Source organism: Seriola lalandi, unplaced genomic scaffold (genome assembly GCF_002814215.2).
Source record: "Seriola lalandi dorsalis isolate HSWRI2012SDOR001 ecotype SW California unplaced genomic scaffold, Sedor1 jcf7180002054825, whole genome shotgun sequence".
NCBI lineage: Eukaryota > Metazoa > Chordata > Actinopteri > Carangiformes > Carangidae > Seriola > Seriola lalandi.
In genome coordinates, this window is record NW_019525378.1 from 261,371 (window position 1) to 287,870 (window position 26,500).

The following is a 26,500-nucleotide window of genomic DNA, read 5'->3' on the forward strand; positions in this document are numbered from 1 at the left end:
TACATAATTTTACCTCTCTGTCATCCTCCCATATATCCCTCTCATTCGCTCTCACCTCTCTCCTTCCTTCCTCCTTTACTGCTGTCGTATAAAGGCAGGAGTGTTTGACACCTTTGAATGGTGATTTGCAACATGCGGTTTAATCATTTGTAAGATCACGAAACAGCTGAATTGATCCTTGAAACGTAAAGTCACCGCCTTATGAGCTTTGGTGTCAAGAAGCCTGTCAGGTATTTTCGTATAAAGTAAACTCATTTTACAGCACATTCAGGGAGGTTTAATTTGAATCTGCTGCTTCATCTGCAGTCAGGTGCTGCTGAATACTCAATTGTGCCATGTACTGGCTGGATTGCAAGTCTAGAAAAAAATGAATGTTACAACCATTACGCTCAAAAGTCTCTCTTTATTTCCCACTCTCTTTTCCTCCCTCCGTCACTCTGGGCAGAGGCTGGAGGGTCTACTTTCACAATAGGAAAGTCTGTATGGCTTCTGTGGGCCATTGTCTTCAACAACTCTGTGCCAGTGGAGAACCCCAGAGGAACCACCAGCAAGATCATGGTGCTGATCTGGGCCTTCTTTGCTGTCATCTTTCTGGCCTCCTACACTGCTAACCTGGCTGCCTTCATGATCCAGGAGGAGTACATTGACACAGTGTCAGGCCTTTCGGACAAGAAGGTACTTCATTGCTTGAATACTGATTAAGTAGGGAAAGCAGAAGGAGAATTAAAGTATTAGAGTGAGCCAAATCCCGTGCATTTGAATGTTAAATTGATTAAAGCACAGGAATTTAGAAATGAATAAAATCTCATTTAACATAACTCAATTACCACAGTTATTGAACACTTAAAAGACAGTTCTAAATACTACTTTAAGACCACGGACTGCTCTCTTTTCAAAGATTTGACTGTGCATGGAGTGTTGTAAGTTAGTCTGGAAAGTGGACAGAAATAGGTCAGACAGATTGGTGCACAGCCTGGTGTGTCTCATGCCCCTTCCCCTTCCCTCCCCTCCCCCCGCCCCTCGCCTCCCTTTGCTCCGCTAGTTTCAGCATCCCGAGGAGCAGTACCCACCTCTGAAGTTTGGCACGGTGCCCAACGGGAGCACAGAAAAAAACATCCGCTCCAACTACCCAGACATGCACCAGTACATGGGCAAATACAACCAGAAAGGAGTGGAGGACGCCATACTCAATCTCAAGACTGGGTCTGTTTACCTTTCACCATTTTTTGCTTTTTTATTTTCTAGTTGCTCATTTTCCATTTAAGCACTTTAAAATTGTTCAAACTTCCCTCAGGCAAATGTATAAATGTCTATATTGCTGTTTGCTTGAGACATAAAATAATTTTGCCTATACAACACTGCACAACAAGAACCTAGATTCCCACATAACAAATGAGTGAACACAGATCCCCAAGTTTAAAAAGAAACATTTGAAAAGACTACATTTACATAACAAAATTGAAGGGTACACGATACTCTCTTTGCAGCAATCCTTTTTTGATAAACCTCACCAGAACAAGAATCTCTTCATTAAAAGGCCAAGTCAACATGTTGCCTTTAGACAAAATCAAAAACAAATCAAGATTCTTTTAATGATTTATTTTCAGATAGTGGAGGTCGCTGCAAGAGCTAAACCAAAATAGAAGCGATGAAATTACATTTGTCAAAAGAAAAAAAAAACAAAAATGGTGGAACAGATCTGTCATGACTGGACTTAATGATTTAAATAACAATTTAGGAATGACAGTGGCTACTGATAATAATAAGGATAATAAGGTTCCCGCAGCTGTAAAGTGCACAAATTCATTGTTATGTCACAAAACAGTCAGAGGGTGAATCTACAGAACTTTTGAATTTTCTCTTCAGATGAAACATGGCCACATTAAAGTGCTACTAAAAGCTCCTCTACTCGCTTGTAATCAGATCTTTGACAGACAATACAATTTCACCGCAAGGCCCATTCAACAAAACCTATTTATGTACATCAACCAATCTGATGATAATGCATCTTATCTGTATGGTCATTAATCATTCTTTGCTTTTGAGTCTTTTATTCTTTGTTGTTCTCTCTCTTGCTCGAGCAGGCCATCGTACGCAGTCGCACTATTTTCAACTGCGACTAACATTTCACATCTTTTTGTCACACTTCCTGCTTTCCTGCGCCGATTCTCTCACCTTTACTCTCTCTCTCTCTCTCTCTCTCTCTCTCTCTCTCTTTCCGCCTCTCCACCTTCACTGCTATCTCCAACCTCCCACACGGTGCAAGCAGCACTTCCCTCTCCAGTTTCTAGTAGAATCTCTATCACCCGTCATGTGTTGGATAATCCCAGTTTACTTTATCCTAAGCCTCTGTCATCGTTTCTCCCTCCCCATCGCCTTGACGCCACAATTATAACTCAGTGTTAACATGCACAAAAATGAGAAACCCCTGCTTTTCTCCTGCTGTCTTTTTTTTTCCTGTTCCTTAGTACTTATCTTTCCCCTTCCTCTCACTCCTCATCTGCCCTGCTATCTCACCATTTCTCTCCCTTCTCCGTCTCCTTTCGGTCCACTCTTTCCCCTCCCAGTGTGCTTTCTCCGTGTGTCTGTGTTTAAACTTTATAATCCTCATCACTCTCTGGCTCTACCCCATGTCTTTTCCCCCTGAAGTGTGTAAATCTTTCCCCCCCTCTCTCCCTCTCCCTGTCACTGCGCTCTTCGCTCCATATAAATCCCCATCCTCCTCTACTCCTCCGCCTCCTCCTCCACCACCTTCCCACTCCCTCGTAGTCACACATCTTTCCCTGATCTCTGCCTTATTTTATTCTCCTTGTGTTTTCAATCTTTTCCACCAAGCCTGCTTTACTATTCCACCCTTCCTCCCTTTTTCTTGTTATGATTTAACTTTTCATGCTCTCTCTATCATTCTGTGTGCCTGTCTGCTGTATATATTTTTTTTTTTTACTCCAACTCTCTTCCCAGGTACAACGCAAAGATCTACCTTTATACCTCCTCCCCTGCCTCGGTCGGTCGTTCCATCCTCCTGCTCCCTCTCTCCTATTAAATGATGAATGAATTCTCCCTTTATCCCTTTACAGGAAACTGGATGCTTTTATTTATGACGCTGCAGTATTGAACTATATGGCCAGGAAGGACGAAGGTTGTAAGGTGAGGACTATCGCACACTGGCACTTTTGCTCACACTCACACTATGGATTCAACATATACATCTGCCTCTTGGTCTTTTTTTAATTTTTTTAATTTTTTTAAATTTTTTTTTAAATATCTGCACATTGTCCTTTTTCCAAGGTGATGACCATAGGCTCGGGGAAGGTTTTTGCCACCACAGGCTACGGTATCGCCCTGCACAAAAACTCACGCTGGAAACGTCCTCTTGACCTGGCCCTGCTGCAGCTGGTGGGAGATGGTGAGAACTATATGGGGAGGGGAGGGCAAGAGAGGAAAATGATTAGGACATTGGAGGGGCAAAAGGAAGGTTATGGGTAAAATGACAAGATGGAGAGACGAGCGACAGTAGCACATGGGTGGGGGGTGGATGGAGGACACAGGGGGTAGATGAATGAGAGGATGTTAAAAGGGGGTGGAGGAGTGTAAGGTGTGGCGAGAATAATGGCTGTAAGGGGTTTTGATTGTGACAGAGGGAATGATGATGTGTAGGAGAGGGCTGATGGAGCTGCTAAAGAGGTTTGTAGGTCTCTTTATTGGCTAGAAGAGAGGAGGAGAAATAAACGGGGTGGTTGGGAGCAAGAAGAATGTTATTTGTTCATTTCAGGCATTGCAAAAATGACTTGATTCTGTTGGTGAAAGTGCACAAGCCTCTTCCCCCTTTTTCACTCCTCTCAATCCATCTGACTTTCACTCTCTTTCCCCTTTTTCCTGCTCCGGCTGGTAAAAAATAAAAAAAAAAACGGATTTACTTGTGTGAGTCAGTGTTGTAAAAAAGGATCATCACAACTTGTGCAGTGACAGATTTACACTCATTAGAGATTAGCTGAGACTGACACAGAGAGCGAGGAAGTGTGAGAAAAAAACCTCCCCAAAAAAAACGAGGAGAAACACCTGAAAATACCCTGAACATGAGATGCGGAAAGAGAGCGCTGAGGCAAATGGAGTTATAAAAAACAGATCGGCTAATTGAATAATTGATAGTTATGGGAGCATTATTAGCAAGCTGTTTGTCCGCTGCACAGACTTGTGTCCAGGATTAATCCATGGGAGGCCGGTTTCTTGAGAGAATCTGTTTTTAGCAATAGTTGTCGGTACACTAATGCTTGATTGTCATTTTACACAGTTGGCCACACGCATTTATTGTCTCAATCGGATGCTGCTTGTTTGGCTTTTCCTCGTTTTTTAAATCAGCTTTGCTTATGGCGTGGCGGACAAAGCCCTTTAGCTGTTTCTGGCACACAGACACTTTAGCTGCTTACACACTGATAATGCCAATTTGGTGCCAAGATCTATTAAATAAGACTGACGTCTGGAGCTGAATAGCTGGACCTGGAGAAGTGTGTGTGTGTGTGTCTGTGTGTGTGTGTGTGTGTGTGTGTGTGTGTGTGTGTGTGTGTGTGTGTGTGTGTTCGTGCAAGAAAAACAGAGAGCCCAGACAGCTGCGACTATGTCTGTTGTTTCTTTAAATTCATGCCCTCGTCCTTGCGTCTGTTCTGTGTTGTAAAAGCCCTTAACATCAGCTGAGTGCGCTGGATGGATCTAGTTACAGGGTGGTGTTGAATGCTGAGGGTTCTAGTTGTAGGCAGGCATTATTGGAGTGGATTACTAAGGAAGAGGATTAGTTTGTTTGGATGTGGAGGGAGGGAGTGGGGGCTCACATTCAGCGTGCCCTCTCAACAATTGCCCTGCGGCTCAAGGACTCGGCATCACACCTTCAGCTGGGATAAATCATGTCACAGTGTTACATCATTATTGTAGCATGCTGTGTTGAGTCATATCATTTTACAACTGCATTAGAGGATAGAGGGGCACTAGAGAAGTCCGCTGCTGCTTTGTCAACCCTGTGAGTGTATTGTTCTCCTCGTTGTAGCCTCTGGTGGTTCATACCACAGCTTTAAGAGATGGACCATTGATCTCACTGCAACTTGTTTCCTGATAAAGGAAAAAAACTCCTGAGTAGCAAGATTTCCCTTTTTTTCTCTTATCAGTTCCACTTCTATTTTTTGCATAGTATCATGATTTTGAATCCAAGAATATATTATTCAGTAACTACATATTAAAAAAAATGTGCGAAGCTGGGTTTGCAGCTCTTGGCTGGCAGAATGTTTTTTTTCTTCTCTTGTGATGAATGCTGAGAGGTTTGTCATGTTGTGATAAAAGCAGGGGATTGTACGGGTCATGGTTTACTGCTCAACAACTGTGGAGCTCAGCGTCTCTGGACATGTCTGGCAACATGCCACATCTGGCACACTGCAAAATGCAAACATGCATACAGCCACTTACACACACACACACACACACACACACACACCCTTTATTAAATAACGTCTTTGTGCTGCATGCCAGCTATGCGTTTGCAGTGTGCCAGCTCTACCTGACCTGACCTGCCAGGAACGACAGAGGTGGAGTGTGGATTTGACACACCTGTCAGATTTGGCAGGCCTGAGCTGGCTGCGACTGAGAGGTAGAGACAACTGCCATCACAAAGGTCTAAGAGAGGGAAGAAACAGGCACAGCGAGAAGAGAGTCAGATTGTAAAAGAGGGAGACGAAAAAGCACAAGATGAATCACTGGATGTCAAATGGCAGGAAAAGCCAGGAGATGAGACTTAGAGCTTACAGAAAGGATTTGGCTGGGACTTGTGAAGTGGAGGGCAGACATGAGACTACCTGTTTATCTGTACCCTTCACTAAGACACTTGCTATTTTCACATCAGGCACCTGTTTGGACACATCGCTGCTGCTGAAGGTCAATGACACTGATAAATCCTCTTCAGGGGGGCTACACATTGAAGTTAAAAAACAGACCTTTTTGTCTTGAAGTGTATGAGTGAATCTGAGTTGAGTTGTTACCTGAGTCTGCCAGTGGGTTGCAGCAGCGCTGTGTCCATCTGTTGCTGTAGCTGGAGGCCACGGCTGATTGGCTAATGATGTTCTACAGGAGACACATTAGCCAGATCACACAGATGACTGAGTCGGCTTCATCTGAGCTACACAAGCACGGCTAATGATGGCACAAATGGAAAAATCTTAGAGTTTGAGTTTTCTCAGAGCAGTGTGGTGTTGCAAGTGGACGCGTGTCAGCTTTTAAACCCCACTTTAGCCGTTTGACATGAAATACTTCAGAGAGTGTAACATGTAGTAAAATGTAACCTTCAGACCTTATTATTGCACTGCAGCTCATCCTGCCATTGCGATTAGTGTAACAGAAAGCTCTCATTACGAGTTCTGTTGGAGAATGCGCCTCTTTAATTCCATCATGAATCATATGCTGCATCTTCTGGCTGTCCATCACTATGGTTACACCAGCAACCCCCGCAGCCAATCATAGGTTTAGCAGGGCAGCTCGGTTTCGTTAGGCCAGCGAGATCATAGATGAGAAGGCTGGGTTGTGGGTAAAGCGGTCTTGCCTGGTTCCTGGTAGGTTAGATGGGAATCTTGAATCCCCCAGAGCTTTACCACCTTGATGGAGATTCTGACCATCCCTCCAGCACAATTAAATGATTATGATCTTCTCCCTCTGCCTCTGTCTCTGCCCCTCCCGATCGGTTCTCTCTCTCTTCACATTTCTCCCTCTTTTCCTCTCCTCTCATCCTCTTCAAGCTGAGGAGTGTTCCCGCTGTTTGTCATAATGACACAATCTCAGCCTCTCGTCCTCCATCTCTGCTTCCCTTGTTCCAGCTCCCTCTAACTCTCTCCGTCTCTCTGTCTGTCTCATTTCCCTTGATGCGTTCGTGGACAGAGAAAGAATGCCACTCCCTCTCTCTCTTTATAAAACATTCTTCCCAACTCTCTCATTACCTCCCTCCCTCTCTTCTATGCGTGTTCAACCTATCCAACCATCTCACTGTGGCTCCTGGCCTCCCCTTCTCCTCCTCTCCTCATTTACCCCGGGTTACAATGTTGAGATTAGGTTGTCGGTGCCATTTTACTTCTCAGTGCTACTTCATTGTTTTGGACTCTCTCTCTCTGTCTCAGTCTCCCTGCTCTTTGTTACTTTGGACACAGTGGTGCTTTTTGTATTACTGACCTCTGACCTTGAGGAGTCACCTTGGATAATGGGCAAACAGCAAGTAGTACTGTAGACTTTAGTGCTTATTATTAGCCTTTCTGTCTCCCTGTGTGTCCCCTGTCTCTATCTATCTATCTATCTATCTATCGATCTATCTATACATCTATACATGATCCCTTCTCTCATCTCTTAACCCCTTTCTCTCATCTTTTTCTGGTCTTTCTGTTTTTGTGCACTTCACTCCCCCTCTTCTTCTCTCTCCATTTCTCTCTCTCTCTCTCTCTCTCTCTCTTTTTTTTAATCGCTCTCTACTTTAACCCCCTTTTAACCTCATCCATTTCCTTTTCCCCATTTCTCTTCCTCATCCTTGTCCACCCTTCCCATCCCCCACCTGTCCCCTTTTTCCAGATGAGATTGAGATGCTGGAGCGCCTCTGGCTGTCAGGTATTTGCCATAATGACAAAATTGAGGTGATGAGCAGTAAACTGGATATTGACAACATGGCCGGGGTCTTCTACATGCTGCTGGTGGCTATGGGCCTCAGTCTGCTGGTGTTTGCCTGGGAACACTTGGTGTACTGGAAGCTGCGCCACTGCATGGCCACCAGTTCTGGCAAATTGGACTTTCTCCTGGCAATCAGCAGGGTAAGTGTTTTTGTCTGTGTGTGTGTAGTGTTTTTCTGCTCTGGCACAATAGATGTCTTAACTTTCAACCCATTAAAATCCCTTTTTGTGGGAAGCAGTAAGTTTGTTTTTTTTTTGCAATTTTGTGCACTTAAACTGTGCTGCACGAAAACAGGACAACATAATTAGAACCAACATGCTGTGCATGTAACCGTATTCACACACACGTGTGAGCATGTGTGTTCCTGCCTGTGTGTGCCCTTATCTGTTCCTGAGTGCCTGAGTGTGAGTGTTTGAAAGTGTGAGGTCTGAGGTCAATTCAATTCCACTCAGTCAATTCAGGAGATTAATTGAAATTCAATTCCGCTCACACCCTGGATATCCTGTTCCTTTGGCAGTGACCTTGACAGAAACAGCCCACACCATATGCATGTGATTATAGTAGCATCGCTGACGATTCGTCCTTTTTCACCACTGTTATTGTAATTTATGCATTAATGTATGCTATTTCATTAACCAAACAATGCACAACCGTACTATAAATAGGAATGGATGTTAATCTGAAAAATAGCAATCTTGCATTTCTTTTGAAAACTGGAAATTAATTGTGTTGCTGTTTTATGATTTCCATTCTCATCGACTCCCTTCTTTCTTTCTCCCTTTTATCCATCTCTCATGTATATGTAATAAAGTCTTTTTATCAAGTTTTTTTTACATGAGTAGCATATCTGCATCTGTGCATGTCTATGTTGTCTTTTAATCCATTTCATTTTTCATTTTAGAAAATAGTGTTTATTCAATTTAATTTACTATTTCAGTTACTTAGTTAATAGAGTCTCATTTTACATTGAGTTAAATGACTTGTTTCTTCTTTTTAACAGGGCATGTATAGCTGTTGCAGCTTTGAGGATGAAACAGCGCCAGGTGGAGCTAAGTCTTTGCCTCCTCATCACCACACTGCAATGGTTACAGTCCCATCCCAGCCACATGTTGTCTCAACGTCTATGACCAACCCAGCTATGGCCATGGCGCAACAGCAGCAACCACCGCAACAGCAGCAACCACAGCCCGTCTACAAAACACCTCTACCGGGCTCTCCTCCCACCGTGGTGCATTCTGGGACAGCACTGGGTCCCTCCAACACCCCCATTGCCGGTGCACCCCTCCCTTGCTCCACCTTCCTGCCCCGGCCAGACCGTAGACTGGCTGTGGTGGATCGCTGGAGGCTGCCCAAATCTGTTACAGCTACCAACCCTATGGCTGTAAGGGGGACCATCACTGACATGGGACCCTTTGCTCAGAAAGTCCCACCAAACTGGGCTTCAACTGCTGGAGGGGGTGGGGGACTTGATGGCTATAAGAGATACTATGGTCCCATTGACCCTGAGGGACTGGGGCCCTGCATGGAGCAGCAGGCAGGGTCCCAGACCCCCAAGACTATGCCCAGGGGCCACCCCCAGCCACCTCCAGCCAGTGTGGCCTTCTACTCAGAGAAGGGCATGGACCATGGGGTGGGGAAGAGGGTGGTGGGAGGTGGCAGCGGAGGTCAGGGGAAAGGGGCCGCTAAATCTCTGGGCACTCCCAGACTGCCTCCTAAGAGTCAGGCCCCTCTGCCTCCTACACCCCCACTGCCACACCCCTCTCCCCCTCTCCCCTCATCCTTCTGGAGGAAGCGCAGGCCCAAGAAGCCCAAAGAGCCTGGAGGGCCGCTGTACGAGAACATTCTGCCCCTGGGGCGGAGGGGAGGAGCACGCGATGGAGTGAGGGAGGGAGGAGGGAGGAGGGCACGCCCCCTCTCTCCCCCGCTCTCACTTCCTGTGCCAGTACCCCTCAGCCCCTCCTATACCCCCCCTTCTCCGTCCGCATCCTTGCACTACACGTCCTCTTCCTCTTCGTCAACCACGTCATCCACATCCACATCTTCATCTGCCTCATCTTCTCGCTCCACATCTCCAACTTACTCATACAGCTCCTCCAGGAGCACGCGAGACAGAACTGGAGGAATAGATGGAGAGGATGATGATGACGATGATCAGCTGACGGAAGAGTCAAGCCTCCTCCTTGGCAGGGGGAGGGAGAGGGAACGTTCAATCATCCGGCCTCGTTCCCTCAGCCACGGGCGCCTGCCACCGCCCATACCCCCCAGGAAACCACGCACATCCTGGGGTGACAGAGAACGAGAACGAGAAAGGGAGAGAGGGGGGAGTCAACTGTCTCAGCTCCAAGAGTGGTGGGCAAGCTGGAGTGAGAGAGAGAGGAGTGGTGGAGATGCAGAGAGGCAAAAAAGGGAAAAGAAGAGGAGAAAAGAGAAGGAGAAAGAGAAGAAGAAAAAGAAAAAGAGCAAGAAGAGGAAAAAGAGGGAAGAAAGGGAAAGAGAGCGAGAGAGAGAAAGGAAGCGGCGAAAGGTGAAAAAGAAGAAGAAGAAGGCGCTGAAGACAAAGAAAAGAAGGAAATCAACTGGGGGAAAACGTTCTGAGCCAGAAGAGGGAGATGTAGAGCCAGAGAGGGAAGGAGAGGGAGAAGGAGAGAGGGAAGGAGGAATGCAAGACTACTCCTCCTTCTCTACTCAGTATCGGTGCACATTTGGGGAGAAAGGGCGGGATTCATGGGAAGGAGAGAGGGACAGAGGCAGGAGAGAAGGAGGAGATGAGGGTAACGACAGGGAAGAGGAGGACAGTGGCAGAAGCAGAGAGAGGCATCCCAAATCCTCACGCCCTCATTCCAGACATCGTACCCCCAGTAAGCGCTACCCCAACCTCAACAAACTCCCCGCATCAGTCAAATTTTGGGTGAATGGAAGAGGAGATGGCTCTAATACTCCCCCAACATCCCTCCACCCGCTCCTTCCATCCTCCAAGCGGAGAAGAAGTGGAGGGATGGACAGAGACGATAGCGGTAGAGTTGGGGAGCGGCGTCCTTTGTTAATGCATTATGAAAAAGAGAAAGCACAGACAAGAGAAGGGCTGTCCTTCCATGAGTGGGACTCTGAAGATGACGAGGATGACAATGACGAGGAAGAGGAAGAGAGGGAGAGACTGAGGGAGGAAAGGGGAAGGAGAGCAGGTAGGGGGGCAGTGTCTGAGTCAGAGAGGGAAAGGGCCAGGGCAGAGGACAGTTACTCAGATGAGGGCTCGTCAGGGGAGTTTGGCCGGTTTGAAAGGTACTGGGAGGGAGGCGCAGGGGGAAGCAGCACTGGAATAGGAGGCATAGGTGGAGGAGGCTGGTTCTTTGGCACCTACCCCTCCAGAGAGAAAGGGGGCAGTATCAACAGTCGGGATGATTCCTTACTAGGGACTCGGGCAGAGGGATGGATTGGTACTGATTTCTGGGGTTCAGGGCCAGGTGTAGGTTGGGGATCAGAAGGAGGGAGTGGAGGGCTTGGCTCACAGTGGCCGCCTCCGCCCGCAGCCTTCCCTCCTCCTAGAAGATACTGGTCAATGGACAAGATCCCTGTGAAGGGAGAGAGGAAATGGAAGAGTGGAGGAGGGAAGAGCAAGGGGAGAGCTAGGGACAGAGGGGAAGAAGCAGGACGGGTCACCATGTGTTCCTGTAACCTTTACCCCCAACCCCACCCTTACCCACATCCCCACAGTCGCTCACACACCTCCCACTCCAAGAGAGGAACCACGGCGCTTTCTCATAGCCAGGAAGAGCTTCTCCCCCACTGCCACAGCTTCAGCGGGGGCTCTCGCCCCAAGCCTCTGCCTCCCAAACCAGATCCCAGTCAGGCCAAATCCGGCAGCCAATCTAACCTCAGCCTCAGCACACAGCCCACAGACCATCCACCTCAGCCTTCACCGTCACCACCCCAGCAGCCGTCCATGTCTCCCACGTCCCTCCCGATGCCCATACCGCCTCCGCCCTCCTCATCCTCCGTCTCACCACCAGCAGGGGTAGGGATGGCAGGCCAGGGCCAGGCTCAGGCTTCGGCCAGTGCCAAGCTCCAGTATCAGAGACTGCGCTCGGTGCCACAGCCACGGAGGTTCTACTCCCCCCACCTGCCACTCAAAGCCAAGAGCCTGTGCTCGCGCAGAGGGTCGGCCCATTTCTCCAGCCTGGAGAGTGAGGTATGACAGGGGGAGAGGAGAGAGGGAGACGTGGGAGCGAGCACCACTGCTAGTGAGAACCGTGGTGCCATGGCAGCTGTAGCCAGGGATGACACCAGAGATGCGGCTGCCTTGGTGACCATAGGTAATCAATTAGCAACCATCACTGCGGGAACTAATCTGGACAGTAGTTCTATTGCTAACACTACTTTGTGTGAGAGCAACACTGCTGCCACCCGCTCCATTGTACGTGTTCTAGTGAGGGCGACAGTGAGACGCCACACCAGGGTGAGCTACATCCGTTTGGATGGTTCCCGTGATGACGAGAGTGAAGGCGAGGCTGCATCATCGAGGACCGCAGCCCCAGAACTTCTTCTCCGCTCAGAATTGAGCTTTGTGATGTCATCTTCGGTTCTCCTCCCCTCCCCGAGTCACAACTATGGATAAGAGTAGTCTCCAATCTGTGAGTAATGATGTCATATTTGTACACACAGACTCACACATGCACGAGCCCACGCACGCACGCACGCACGCACACACGAACAGATATATGCTCAAAACGTCTCCCTCCCTCTGGCTTTGAGAACACTCCTTGGTGGGATGTGGAGAGACCCACCCTCTCCCAGAAGATGCCAGTGTTTGGTCAATAGACTCTGGCTCCCTGTCCTCATTGGCTGTTGGCTTTTGAACTGGATTGGTGGACTGCTTCTTGGTGTCGGAGAGACTGCCCCTTCTTCTTCCCTTTCGTAAATCAGTTGATATGAAAAGCAATGCAGTCACCTCTCCCATGCACTCTGTCTGCCTGAAAACCTTTCACTGGGCAGTGAGGACAGTGCTATTTATTTGCCCTTTGACCTCATGACACCATCAGACCCATCTAGCTCTACCCCAGGACCATCTACGTGATGTCATGTTTTACTAGAAACTCTTTTAACCAATCAGATTGAACAGGAACCACTTCTCCTCCTCCCTGTCGGAGCTTGTCATGTCACCTCTGGTCCGACCAGAACTCGAACACAGTTGAGTATCAAAGTATTTGAACAACAAACTGAACTTTAAAAAGAGAAATAACAATAAGAACAAAAAAGACATGTAGCAGATTTTCTTTTATGTCTGTCTTTTCTTTTCTTTCTTACTCAGACCTTTCTCCCCATCCCCTCTTTTTTATTCTATCAATATATTTCTCTCACTGTGTTAGTGTTTTAATAAGGAGGAAGCTGGATGTGGCTAGTGTTGGAAGTGGGAATGATTCAACAGCAGTGCCAAATTTCCACTCAAGAGCTTTTAAGCAAGATTGGTTTTCAAGTAATTTGTTTTCATAGATAAAGCCCCATCTTTTCTTTCTACATGTGAGCTACGCATAAATCACCATCATGTAAGTGGATCAAGGGGATGATTGGTGCAATATCTGTAATTGGCACTAGATGGCTGCATAATATTCAAATAAGCTTTGGAGACAATTGTGCAAGAGGCTGCGGGTGACTTTAATAATTGTAGCTACATGATACAGAGGAAGGGGTGTGAAGCTATGAACTATTACTTCTATGAAAGTGGCCAGTCAGGATTTATTCAGGGGAAGTAGGGGGAATTGAATAGCTCTCTTAGGATATTATTGTATTACGCTACTATATTGTACCTTGGCAGAGTTTGTAGATGATGGATTATATGAAGCACAATTCCTCATTGTATTTCTCAGACATATGTGCCACAGTTGTAACTGCACAATCTACAGGTAACATATTTTTGCTGATATGTGAAAAACAGTTGATGTTAACTCATGTTGCTGTCGTGGACAATAAAAATTCACCGTAACCAAGGTTAAAGTCTTAAAGTGCCACAGACACTTGTGCTGAGGAAATGATACTTTGACGATTTCCTTTCGGCGAAAAAGACTGAACGATATACTGTGAATGTTTCCGATTTGAGGTGCACATTCAATAGCTGAGACTTCACTGAATGCAGTCAGTAATAACTCCTGTTATCACGATTATCAGATGACTGTTTGACTTTGAGCAATATTCCCACCTTCAATGTGATGCAATGGCACATCTGTTTGCATCTGAGACATTGTAATTGTTGTTCCTCTATTTGATCATTTGTTTCAGCCAGAGTCAGATGTTCCACATGTTCAATGCTTTTCTTATAGGTGAATAGATTTCATCTAATTTGGTCCGATGTGATTGTAAGTTAAAGGTCCTCTGCACCTGGCTCCGGCTGACCAATATGAATACAAAATGCTATGTGTTCAAGAGAGAGTAGTGAACTGTAGCATTGTACCGTCTGTGAGCTGTGCCAAAAGCCATCTACTGTGTAAACTGTGCCAATGTTGACAACATTGCAATGCATACACCTTCCATTTTCATAAGGTCAACATACACACCTCATCTCTCACACTAAGACCAGCCACAGCCCAGCTCTTCTTCTATTGTAGTTGAATGTAGCTTTGACATGATGTAGCAAAAGACCTACACCTACTTTTAGACTTTGTAGCTTTTTGGATGCTGTTGATAATGGCTAGAAGGGGGGGGGGGGGGGGGGGGGGGTGTTGACCTGCAATGTGAGGGACTGTGCGTTGTGTTTGTGCATGTCGTCACAGATCGAAGGGTTAGTCGACCTTCTCAATTCCCCTTTTAACTCCTTTGCCTTTCAATGATGGCAGACTGTACCTTTTATCTGCACATGGATTGCTTTTTTTCTAGGTCTGTGTGGGGCAATTTTTAAAACGATCTGTCTTTGTTTTTAGAGAAATGCTTTTTGCCGTTACCCATCCTTTGGAAAACAGAATCATTGCATGTTTAGCTGAATGAAATCTCAAAGATTTGTGGTGGTGGTGGGTGGGCGGGGTGGGGGGTTGGGTGGGTTGTGTAGTTCAATTGTAGCAAATGCTTAGGACCCAGGGCAGCCACCTTTCAGTGAGGTAGTAAGCTTGCTCTACTCTGCACCCCAACAGTGGAAACCACGGCAACAGTTCGACTGCTTCCTGTGTAGTAGAACACAGTCATTTTCAACCAATCAACAGGGCTTAAACCTGGTATGTCATTGAGCATTATTAATTTCTATTGAGGCGCTAATACTTAAGTCTGTGACTGCATGAACAGAAGTGACTCTTAAAAACCCTCTGGCTTATTTTGTTTTATTTATTTTACTTTATGCTGAGAAAAAATAATATATTAAAATATACTATGTTTTTGAGAATGTACCATGTTATACTGTGATTTAACTGAGATATTTTATTGTATTCAATTATCATTTGAATTCTATCATTTATCTATAAAGAAATATATATGTACAAATAAATATATACATATATATACATACAGGTATATATATATTAGTTAAGTTTGGTATATTTGGAGGAAGTGTTAGATGAAATAGTTTTAAATGTTTTAGCTTTGTAGCGATTCTAGACACTGAAATCATTTTTGAATTTCGATTCCTCCTATATGACTGTGAAGACATTAGTGCCTGTGACAAAAAAGACAAGTAAAAGTCTAAACTCTCTATTCATCTATATCTACTATAGCTATCAGTCTGTCACTCCTCTCGTACTACCTAACATTACTTTTTATCTCGCTGCTCTTACACATCAGTATGTTTCTCTCACACAGTCTGCTGTCTCTTTTGCTTTCTCCTGCTCTCCTCTGCACTTCTTTCTCCTGTGTTTTTGTTTTCATTTGCAAGCGATAAACATTCTCCACCTCTCCTCTTTTAAAGTTTTATCATATGGTGATCACATCACTTTGTTAATTAACCCGTCCATTGACCTTTGCATTTTTTCCTTTGATCACTCTCTTTTTAAATTAGCTCATTCTTCTTTCTGTCTTCACTTCACTTAGCAAAAAACAGAGACCAGTAGATACTGTGTTCTTGCTCCTTTTGACTGATTGTTGATAATGATGATCAATTAATTGATTGATGAAATAATTAATGAACAATGTTACTATTACTGATGTGACTGAAGTGTGTATCTGACGACCACGCCACTGTAGCAAGTCTGGGCTGTACCACACCACCAGCGAGCAAATGAGGCCACAGTTGCTATGGTGTTGCCATGGCATTTTCATGGCGTTGCCATGGTGTCCTCTGCACCGCCACCACCTGGTGCCTGCTGGGTAATATAGCATAATGTCCTTCACTTTCCCCAAAGCACTGGTCAAAGATCTGCTATGCGCCCGTCTGCTCAGTCCTGACCTTAATCAATGGGAGGTGAAATATTTAAAAGCTGAGGGGCAGCATGGTGGTGACGTGTCTGCTGTCTATGCTGATCTAGACTGGACTGGTTTGGCTTGAAGTGGCTATGATAAAGTGTTGCTATCGTGTCGATCACCTAATCTTTAAATCATCAGTTTGCGCTGCCCTGCATGTAATCCCAAAAGCTCCATATCACTGATAGCCTGAAACCAGCCAGAACAGTTGTGTGCTTCTCTCTCTATACTGCACATTTCCAACACTGTAATGTGTGTGTTTCATGTTGAGAGGGGACATGCAATGTCTGTGTATTGCATGTGCACTAATCATGTGTAAGTCCACTGCAGCATGATTCTGTAGTGCTCTCCTTCGCTCTCCCTCCGTTTTTCCCTCTCCTGCTATTTCTGAAAAACACATAGACACATTTTGCTGTGCATGCATATTTAACACACAATGCGTACATCACTCAGCCAATGATCCTCATCTTCCTCTAGCCCTCACTAAGCTGCAATCTAAAGCATCGCCTCAAGTAGTCTGATTATCCCACACAGGCACACGTGTGGCTTCACAACACTCACACAATGTACAAGTCACACACACACTCACACTGTAGATAGTACTCTCATTTCTGGAAAATTCAGAGTCTTTTGTGTAAAACTTGGTTCAGAGATTTTGTTACCAGAGGAAGTGAAGTACATTCACAATGACTGTTCTGCTTGTTTTGAGCTATCTGTCTCGTGAGTTTGCTGTATAGCCCCGCACTCTGCTTTGCACTGTCTTGCCTGTTCTGATCCATCAGTTCCTGTTTAGAGTAGTCAGGTTCAATTTGTTTTACTTTACTGAGATGCTCCTCTTTTGATTTACCTCGTTCTACTAATCTGCTTTGATTCATCAGATTTACTGTTTGGTCAAATTTTATGCATTCAACAATCCAGTCCAGCCTAGTGCAGTGTGCGCCAGGCTAGTCTAGTACCTGAGTTTGTAAGAGATCCTGGTGCAGCCTCAAGCTCAAATCCCTCTCTCTATTGGCCCGTGACCTGGGAAGCGATACGTGTGGTGCTCCAGAATTCAAACAGGGTCCTCATTGGCTGAAACAGCCATGAATTATATCAAGGAAATACAGGAGTACCACACGTTGTACTCACCAGCTCTAGGGTCTGCATGTTGCACCATGAAAAGCTTATCCAACCACAGTGACAGGGCACATATACCCACAGAAACCAGTGTGTGTGTTTTCAGCGTTGTACACGGCCCAGTTCTGCTCTAGTAACCTCGCTAACACTACAGGCCTACTTACGGGTTGCTAAGGCGGGTTGCTAGTAGGGTGATGTCGCTCCTAGCCCAGACTGGTCTGGTCTATGCCCTAATTTAAATGTGTTAGTTTATTTGACATTGTCTGTCTGGGGTGGGGCTGGAGGGTCAGTGCTGCACTTACTTCCTGAGAATTGCTTCATAAAATATGATTCTCTTTAATTAATGCCAGTGGTGCTGTGTTTCCTTCCAATTCTTTTGTCACGAATGCGATTATAAATAAGGGGCTTTGAGATTGTGTTTGTGCAACGTGGGCATGTGTATGTGTGTGTGTGTGTGTGTGTGTGTGTGTGTGTCGGCGTGTGTGTGTGTTTTCTCTTGTGACAGTATTTTCCATACAAGCTATTACCCAGTCAGAACTCCTTCAAAGTAAATTTATGGAGAGCTCAAAGAGTAATTCCTTTGGCATTCTGACAGGCCGTTCTCTGCCAAAATGTGCGTGTTTGTGTGTGTGTGTGCACGCGCATGCTTGTTTGCACATATTTCTCCGAGGTTTCTTGGTTCTTGTCAGACTTTTTGCTTTGATCTGGCCGGAGCTGACCTAACATAATCCACTTCTTTCACCCTCAAAGACCAACACACCTAACACTCTGCCTCAACTCTCGACTTCAGCCAACAGCAGCCAAGTCCGAGCGACCTGAGCAGCTCCATTTCTACTACAGTAAACACACGTGTTTTTGCTGATTACAACAGAATTTTAAACAGACCTGACCCTGATGCGGCTCTCTGGGAAGTCATATATAGACCTGTGTGGAATGATATTGTATTGATAGCCCGCTGTTTTTTTTTTTTTTGTGTTTGTTTTTTTGTTTTGTTTTTGTTTTGATTGCTTTGGGGTTTATTATCCTTCATGGTTTGGAAGTCATTATATTGGGAATAGATGGAGTCAAATAGAGACTCAAACAGAGAAAGATTTATGAAACTGAATTCGAGATAGTTTTAACTTTCGTCATCCTTTGTGGAAAATCTTTTATCTGGTTCTCAAAGCTCCTTTAAATTTATTTGCAAATACAAAAATTGTGCTCGACCAAGCATGAAAAAAACATCTAAACAGTACCTGACACATGATATTCCGCGAGAGTGTTGATGGGGATATTAAATATGTTTTGTTCTGCTCCCCGTGCGCCTGCGATCTGCTAATTAGCCATGCTTTGTCAGTGTGATGGGCTAATGGCTAATTGCATTGTGAGGCCTCTGTGTGTACATGCAGTAATGACTTAACGCTCTAATAAGATTGAGTTACAGGCAGTTGGATCATGGTGTCCCCAAACACTGATCTGAGGTCAGTGTTATGCTTTTCGCTCTAATGGCTATGATGGGAGAGTCGAGGATATAAACTGATCCTTGATCTCCCATGTGGGATTTCTATCACTCGCATTGTGTCCTGTCATTTATCTTAGAGCTGGCTGCAGTCAGATGCCAGCAGTGATGCAGTTTCATGGACATCAAATACAGGAATACAAATTTTATTTGATTAAATATACATTACATAGTGTATGCTGCTCAACTATGCTTTTATCTTGAAATTTTAAAATACATACGGTCTGGACTGGTCTGTTGATGAATATATGAACCCAACATAGTTATTTATCTCTGAACTCCTGCCTTTCCCCACTGGCTTCATTTTCTTTCCTCCATCTCCCCTCTCCTCCCTCCTTCCGTCCAGTCACTTCTGCTCCGACTCCATGGACACACACAGGCATCCACACACATGCATTACAATGACACACACACACACTCATGAACGGTGTGTGGGAATTGAAGGAGTGCGTCCCTGCTGAGGTGCAGCAGATTGATCCTGTACTGATCTGCCACCAGCTCCCTGGGGATTTGTAACACATGTCTGCGGTGCAGGGTCTTAACACTTTCTCTCACTCTCTTTCCGTCTTTGTCTCTCTCCCGTTCTGTCTCTCTCTAGTGACACTAACGTCGTCTTATGCTATGCAGTGCAATGGCCTCATGCTCCCGCAACATCTCATCCTTCATCTGTCTCAGTATTCTGCCAATAACAGGTTATTTTCGTCTTTCTGTTTTGATTTTCTTTCAAATCTATTTCCTCTGACTGACTCTGTCATTTCATTTATGCTCTGCCTTTCTCTATATCTGGTTATCCCTTCCTTAAAATCATTCTGTCCTCCAGTGGATTTCTCTTTCTACTGCATTTACTGATAATTTTACTATTGTTTCTTTCACTGACACTCTTATGTTTCTTACACACGATACATGAATGTTTGTACAAATACCTAAGTATCAATATATTTTATACATCTACATATATATCTCTGCAGACACTATACTCACACATATATAGTACATGTGGAAAGAGAGTGCTCTTTCTTTTTCATCATATGTGCAGCGCTGCAGGGTTCTACAACTCGTCGGCTTGATCTCTGAAGTTGAGAAAAAAAACGCCCGAGCATCCTTTCATCTTATGCTTTCTTTTTTTCCCCCAGCTACACAGCCGATCTCTCCTGCTTCCTCCATTTTCACATGAGCCACACATGGGCCACGACCAGGGACAAATGAGCTAACTGACCCACAGCTGATACCACACTGTGCGCTGGTGTGTTTCTGTGTATGTGAGACAGAGACATACGGGAGAATATGTGCACCAACGTGCGCCTTCTGTCGCATTTGCATTTATGTCTGTGTGTTCGTATGTCAGCTTGTATGTGGACTTTTCGTCATTCCAACAATTAATGCACATTCGTCCCCTTATTTTGATTCAGCAGGATCTGTGTGGATGTTTAAACCTAAGCTATTAGACACTGAAGCAGCTATTGTATTATCTGTTGTTGTAAAACTGGTCCATACCATATCTCGCCCCAGTGATACCCAAGAGGAAACAGGAAGTTTACATGATGACAGTGACACACACTTAAATACTGCTTGTCAGTTAAACTCCAGATCAAATATTTTTTTGATTATCCCAAACAAAAAAAAAAATACTAATGATTATTTTCATTATCGATGAAACCAATGATTATTTTCTCAATTACAAGTAATCTTAAAAGTGCTTCTTTATTTTGGTGAGCAATCTCAAACTCACGCATATTTGCAATAATATAAATCAGTGGAAAGAAGCAAATCCTCTCATTTCAGAGGCAGGATCCAGACATTTTTTGGCATTTTTGGATGGAAAATGATATAAATAATTACTTGTTTGTATTGAAAGAATCAACCAATCATTTCAGCTGTACTGTAGATATCTGTTGTGTTTATTTGCATGTCATATTTGTATTGACCTTCTGTCAGAATGTAAACTGGAAATAATTGATAACTTTCTCTGCTAACAGTCCTTAAGATAGCATCAGCACGAGCATGGATTTGCTGTATGCTATAGTCTGAGCAACATTAGCACCACATCTAGGACACAATAATTATTCATACTACATTCTTGTTTGCCTTTGTGTGTGTGTGTGTGTGTGTGTGTGTGTGTGTGTGTGTGTGATAGAGAGAGAGAGAGAGAGAGAGTGCATGTGTGTGTGCATGTGTAAAGCCACCACCTGCCCAAAGGGAATTCATCCTAGAAAACTGGGATGAAGATTAAGATATCCTCAGACTTTACCTTGTTCTCCCCTTGCCTCATTATCCAATCACCCCTCTTACCCTGAATCTCCTGCCCTCCTGCTTTCATCTGTCCCCTTGAGCACATTTTGTTCACAACCTTCTCTTCCTCCCTGCAGCAGTAAGAAAGGTTTTGCAGCCCACAGCCGAGGCTTTGAGTTCTTGTTAGTATTTTGCACATACTGTGAATAGTAATATGCTTGGGCTCGCATGCCTGTTTTGCTCATGTTAGTAGATGATCTATCGGCTTGGCAACGCTCCCAAACCCATTATACTGAGCGCCACAAACTCAACCTCCACCCAGTGGAGACATCATCTGCCAAACACATGTTTTAAATTTATTAAATAAAAAATATGAAATGATAGATAACACTAAATTCTGTTGTTATTTGATTAGAAAAATATATGAAAGAAGGAAGTATGGATGCAGTACTTGTCTTTTTTAAAATAATTCTAATTAACATTTTTATGTTAATAAAAATATTGCAAAAAGATTACATGACTCCATACTGTAGGTGAAAGGGGTTGAATGTACAAAGAACTAGAAGGGCACTCAGAGAGCACAGACCTCTGCCAATGCCAAACAGCATCCACCAGACTTCAGAGAAAAAAAAAAAAAATTCATAGTGAATGATCTGGATCTGCCCCAAAATTTAATGGGTTCTTCTCTGGCCCGTGTCCCATCCCTGCACCAACTTTGGTGCAAATCGGTTCAGTACTTGTTTGTGTAATCCTGCTGACAAACAAACAAACAAACAAACAAACAGACGAGGGTGAAAACATAACCTCCTTGGCAGAGGTCACTATCACCTGACTCTCCCTCAGATCACTGGAGTGCTTTAGTGTCTTTGCCCTAAAAACTTGTAAAGTTAACAACTAGCTGGTGAACATAGTGGAGCATTTAGATGATAACAGAAAACATATTTCCATATTATAATATTGGACTTAAATTCATTAGGTGACCAGAAAAATGGCCAATTCTCCTCTGTTTCTGTTGGATGTCTAAATAAGAATCTATTTGCTCAAACAAGTTCACCATAGTTAGAGATAAAAGGTGATAATATGTCAGCGTTGTGTTCACAGCTCGTTTACGCTGTACATAGACTGAAAACATTTTCTGAGTCATATCCTTTCATGTAATATTGCCAGGTTGTACAAGGAACAGGATGTACAACTTTTATTTCTTCCACATACTGTGCAGTATATAAATAAATACAGTTTGAAACCATAGTGAGAGTGTACCAGAGCAACATACTGGATGACAGTGGTAATAAAGGAAAGACATCATAACCAGTTAGTAAGTTATATGACATCTAGTCTATTCTCAGACCTCAGCCCCCCCCCACCCCCCCACCCCACCCCCGAGATGTTTGTGGTTCGAGCCATCCGCAAGCCAAAATCCATGACTTAATCCTATAAATGTGATTTAATTTACACAATGGTCTCTCGTCTGTCTGCATGGCTTTCCATTTTAGCTCTATTTGTTGTTGCAATGAGACGCAGGTCAGCAGTAAAATAAATATGGAGAGCAGATTTATTTGCTTCAGCACTGAGAGTTTGTAGGCCATGTTGACGGCCCCTAATCGCCTGCCAAATGTCTCATCTGACTGGCGTGGAGGTTTGTTGCACTCTTCCAAAAACACAGCGGACCACTCTTCATTAAAAAAGCAAATAGAAGCATACCCCAACAGAAATCCAATGCAAGCAAACAGAGCCAACTGGTTCTGAAGAGACAAATTTAACAGGCAGATATGATTACCTCAGACACCACTTCTCCCTTGATTCCACAAACAACAGTTAGGCAAGTCAATTTACCTTAATTTCATTGGAGGAAAAAGCCAGCCAGCCAGCCAGCCGACCAACCAGCCAGCCAGCCAGCCAGGTTGAAGCCGGTGCTTGATGCAAGTGAGCACTCGTTAGACGATAATGGATGCGTGTAATTGGTGAAGTGCTGATTGCTCCCCCAAAAAAGATTCCATCAGAGGAGAATTTTCTGTTTCATTAAGCCATGGTCAGAAATAATAAGATAGCCATCTGTAGACTGAGAGAGGAAGAGGAGGGGGGCTGGGGTATGGAAAGTGCTCATGATCTCAAATGGTAGCAACAGCTCCAGTGCTGTTATATAATAATGATTATTGTAAAGAGGGCAATAAGTGAGAGACAGGTTGTGGTTTTGGGGATGTCCTCTTCATTGATCAATCCTCATTTTACTCTTGTCAAATGTCATCTGTACATTAAGTTTTATCTTCACCTCTGTTCATGCTTTATGGCATTTTCCCTCAGTTGTTAATCATCCACACCGTATCGGTGTGTTTTTCATACCACTGTGTGTGTGTGTGTGCGTGTGTGTGTGTGTGTACGTCTTCTTGGTTTATAGCCTTAATGTATCACTGGCTGGCTGCACACCAGCCCACTTTTATGGCCCGGGATCAAACACTGTAAAGCATGCTCCGATAGGCATGCAAACGCACTCTGATACAGACGCGTTAGAGCCACAAGTGCTTACTCATCACACTGCATGGAGGGCAAGCATTGTGAGCCATTTATGTGCTTTGGTTTTCAATGCACTGATTACTGTGGAGTGCATGTCTACAGCTCGTATTTTTTAACACCTCCCTCCCTCTCTCTCTCTTTCTCTGTTTCTTTCACTATGCGAGGGCATCTTCTTCATTTATTTGTGACAACAGAACAAGAACATGACTCATCCGAGATAAGACCGATGAAGAGCGAGTCTTATGGGCCATAAAATGAAGACAGTAATGGCAGTTCTATAGAGAAAGGTCTAGCGATGGTTGGTGGGAGAGAAAGCCCCCTATCATTTCCAATCAGCTGCTGGTTCTGCATGACTAATGCTGAAATGACATATATCATTGTCAGATAGGGCTTGTTCACACAGCTTCTTTTTTTTTTTTCTCAAATGAAGACACACACACACACACACAATGATGACAGCTTCAGTCAAACACACACACACACACTTATGCACGCTAGCTCACTCTTATCTTACAGGCTGACACCATTTTGCTCTCTAACAATCTTGCTAATTATAATTGTTAATTAATTCTCTGCCAGTGTCCTCATCAGGAGACTAATAACCTACATTTCCATTAATTAGACCTTCAACCCTTCGCTCCCTCTCTCAGTCTCTCCGTCCCACTCCAATCCACCCCTTCGTCCCCTGCCTGCTTGCATCTCTGCTCCTGCCTGATGCTCTCTCTCCCAGGGTTGTCCAGAGACTACGTGCACACATGGAGTGTGATTAATTGTGCGCGTGTGTGTGTGTGTGTGTGTATGAACACTTGTATTAGTCACATTGCGAGGACAAACATTTGTTAACGCATTCACTTTATAAGGATTACATTTGGGAACAAAAAGATGGATTAAAGGAATAATTTGAAATTTTGGGAAAATTCTTGCCGAGAGTGAGATGATATTGACGACAGTGTCATGTCTGTACGCTTAATATGAAGCTGGAGCCAGAAGCTGGTTAGCTTAGCTTAGCATAAAGCCTGTAAACAAGGAGAAACAGCTAGTCTTGCTAACTGAAGGTAAAAAAAAAAATCCACCTGCCAGCACCTCTGAAGCTCACTAATTAACACATTACAGTAGCCCAGGTGTGTTAATCTCTGGGGGTAGGGGTGCTTCTAGGTGGATCTGTTACCTTTGGACTAAGCCAGGCTAGCTGTCACACCTTGTGTCCAGACGTAATGCTAAGCTTGGCTAACCAGCTGCTAGCACTAGCTACATATTCACTGTACAGACATAAGAGTGGTGTCAATTTTTGGTTTGCAGTTCATGTGAATGAGTGTAAGTCAATGCAATGTCCTCCTGGGTGACAAAACAAGTGTGTGTATATATGTGTGTGTGTATATATATATATATATATATACATATATATATATGTATGTGTGTGTGACGGTATGTGGGAATTAATGGACAAACAGCCCCTCTCTCTTCAAAACTATACTCTTCCCATCAGACTGAGCTGACCTGGTTTCAGTGCACAGTGGAGCAATGTTATCATGCCACCACTTGCTCTGATCTCTGAGCAAATGTTAAACGCAGTGAACATCCTGTAACTGCTCTGTTGCAAAATAGATTAACGGGAGTTGTTTATTCCCTGGGCCTGTTGATCCTTCAGTCATCTTGATCTGCTGCAGACTCCGTGACTTTTAACAGTTTGTTTCCACTTGTAGCTGTGCTTAACTAGCCATCTCTTGGAGCCTCCGCCACTGAAGGTGTCTGCTCTTTTCTTCCAGACTGGACCCTCTCTCTCCTCTCCCTTTCCTCACTCTGTCTGGCACGAGAGGAAGTGAGAGACAGTTGGCTCTTGCTTGTCTGTACTGTATTGGTGGTGGCAAAATGGCAGCTTCTGTCTCATCCGTCCTCCTTCCTGTACCTCCCTCACCCTCTCCTCTGAGAGAAGTAACCCAGATTTCAAAATGAATCGCCGCCTATTCCCCTCAATCTTTTTCCTCTCTCTCTCTCTCTCTCTCTCTCTCTCTCTCTCTCTCTCTCCCTTCCTCTAGCTCTCTCTTTCTCTCTCTCCTTCTCTTGTCCTCTTCTTAGTAAAAACAGAATCAATCAATCTTGGAAAGAGAATACCATCTCTCTATCTCGTCCTCCTCCTCACCCTGCCTCTGGGTTAACGGATACATACCACCTCACTCTTCTATCTTTGGTTCCTAGAAAGCTTGAGTCTCTCGAAACGCTTGTTGCTTTCTCTTCTTATTTTACTTGATTTTTCTTTATTTTTTATTTTTTATATTTTTTTTATTTTGGCTGATTCTTGTCCACTTCCCACAGCACAGCCTCTCTGGGTTTTTCTGTCTTTTCTATCTGTCTTCTCCCCCCCCCCCCTTTTTTTTGAGGTTACAAGCTACAGGTGTGACACCTTAGCCTTTCCTTTGAAGTGAGCCAGACGAAGAGACGAAAGGGGGAGAGGAAGAGAAGAAAGCTGTCCTTCAGTCGAGCCTTTCCTCCAAAATCACCACAAATTCAGGTATTGTGTCTTTTCCTGTCTTCGCTGTGGAGGTCTCCGCACATTTTTAGAATGTATTTTTCTTCTTGTCATTATTTTGCTAATTTCTAAGCACTGTGCCATTTTCTCCAACATTCTTCTCTTTCACCCTTTTGATTGATTTGCTCCTGCTTCTTTGCTGAGACACCATCATTTCATCACATTTTTTTTTTCTGGCATGGGTTTTTGCTTTGGGCTTATTTATTTATTCATTAAATCTCTGTTGGTGTTTCATTTATCATTTAGTGGTGTGCAACTCTTGCACCGGAATCTTAGCAGCTAATATTTGTCGTTTTGCACTTTTCTCCAGCACATTGTGTTCCCTGTAGACGTATACATATTATTCTGGTCCAAACTTTTCTTCAGAAATGGGACTAATTGCTAATAAGGGCAGGCAGGAAGTCGGGAGAGGATACGGGCTCTAATATTGGAGCAGGTGGTGGGGGCATTGTTGACATGGCAAAAGGAGGTCCAGTTGACATGACGACGAGGGGCTGGGGAGTTGGGGGATTAGTCATAGCTCCCAGGGAGATAGCGATATAGGGGGTGCAGAGAGAGGGAGATGT

The 26,500-nt window shown here is 44.4% G+C and overlaps 1 protein-coding gene across 1 annotated transcript in view; it reads left to right on the top strand.

Annotated features, from left to right (window-relative positions):
* grin2db (glutamate receptor, ionotropic, N-methyl D-aspartate 2D, b) overlaps window positions 1-14,670 on the top strand; it is a 30,162-nt gene extending 15,492 nt beyond the window's left edge. Inside the window, exons 10-15 of the mRNA XM_023426359.2 lie at window positions 446-675; window positions 1,043-1,203; window positions 3,078-3,147; window positions 3,289-3,406; window positions 7,588-7,823; window positions 8,684-14,670. Of these exons, the coding sequence (XP_023282127.1) occupies window positions 446-675; window positions 1,043-1,203; window positions 3,078-3,147; window positions 3,289-3,406; window positions 7,588-7,823; window positions 8,684-11,875 (4,007 nt within the window). The 3' untranslated portion in view covers window positions 11,876-14,670. The remainder of the gene's footprint in view (window positions 1-445; window positions 676-1,042; window positions 1,204-3,077; window positions 3,148-3,288; window positions 3,407-7,587; window positions 7,824-8,683) is intronic.
* Window positions 14,671-26,500: the final 11,830 nt, after the last annotated feature.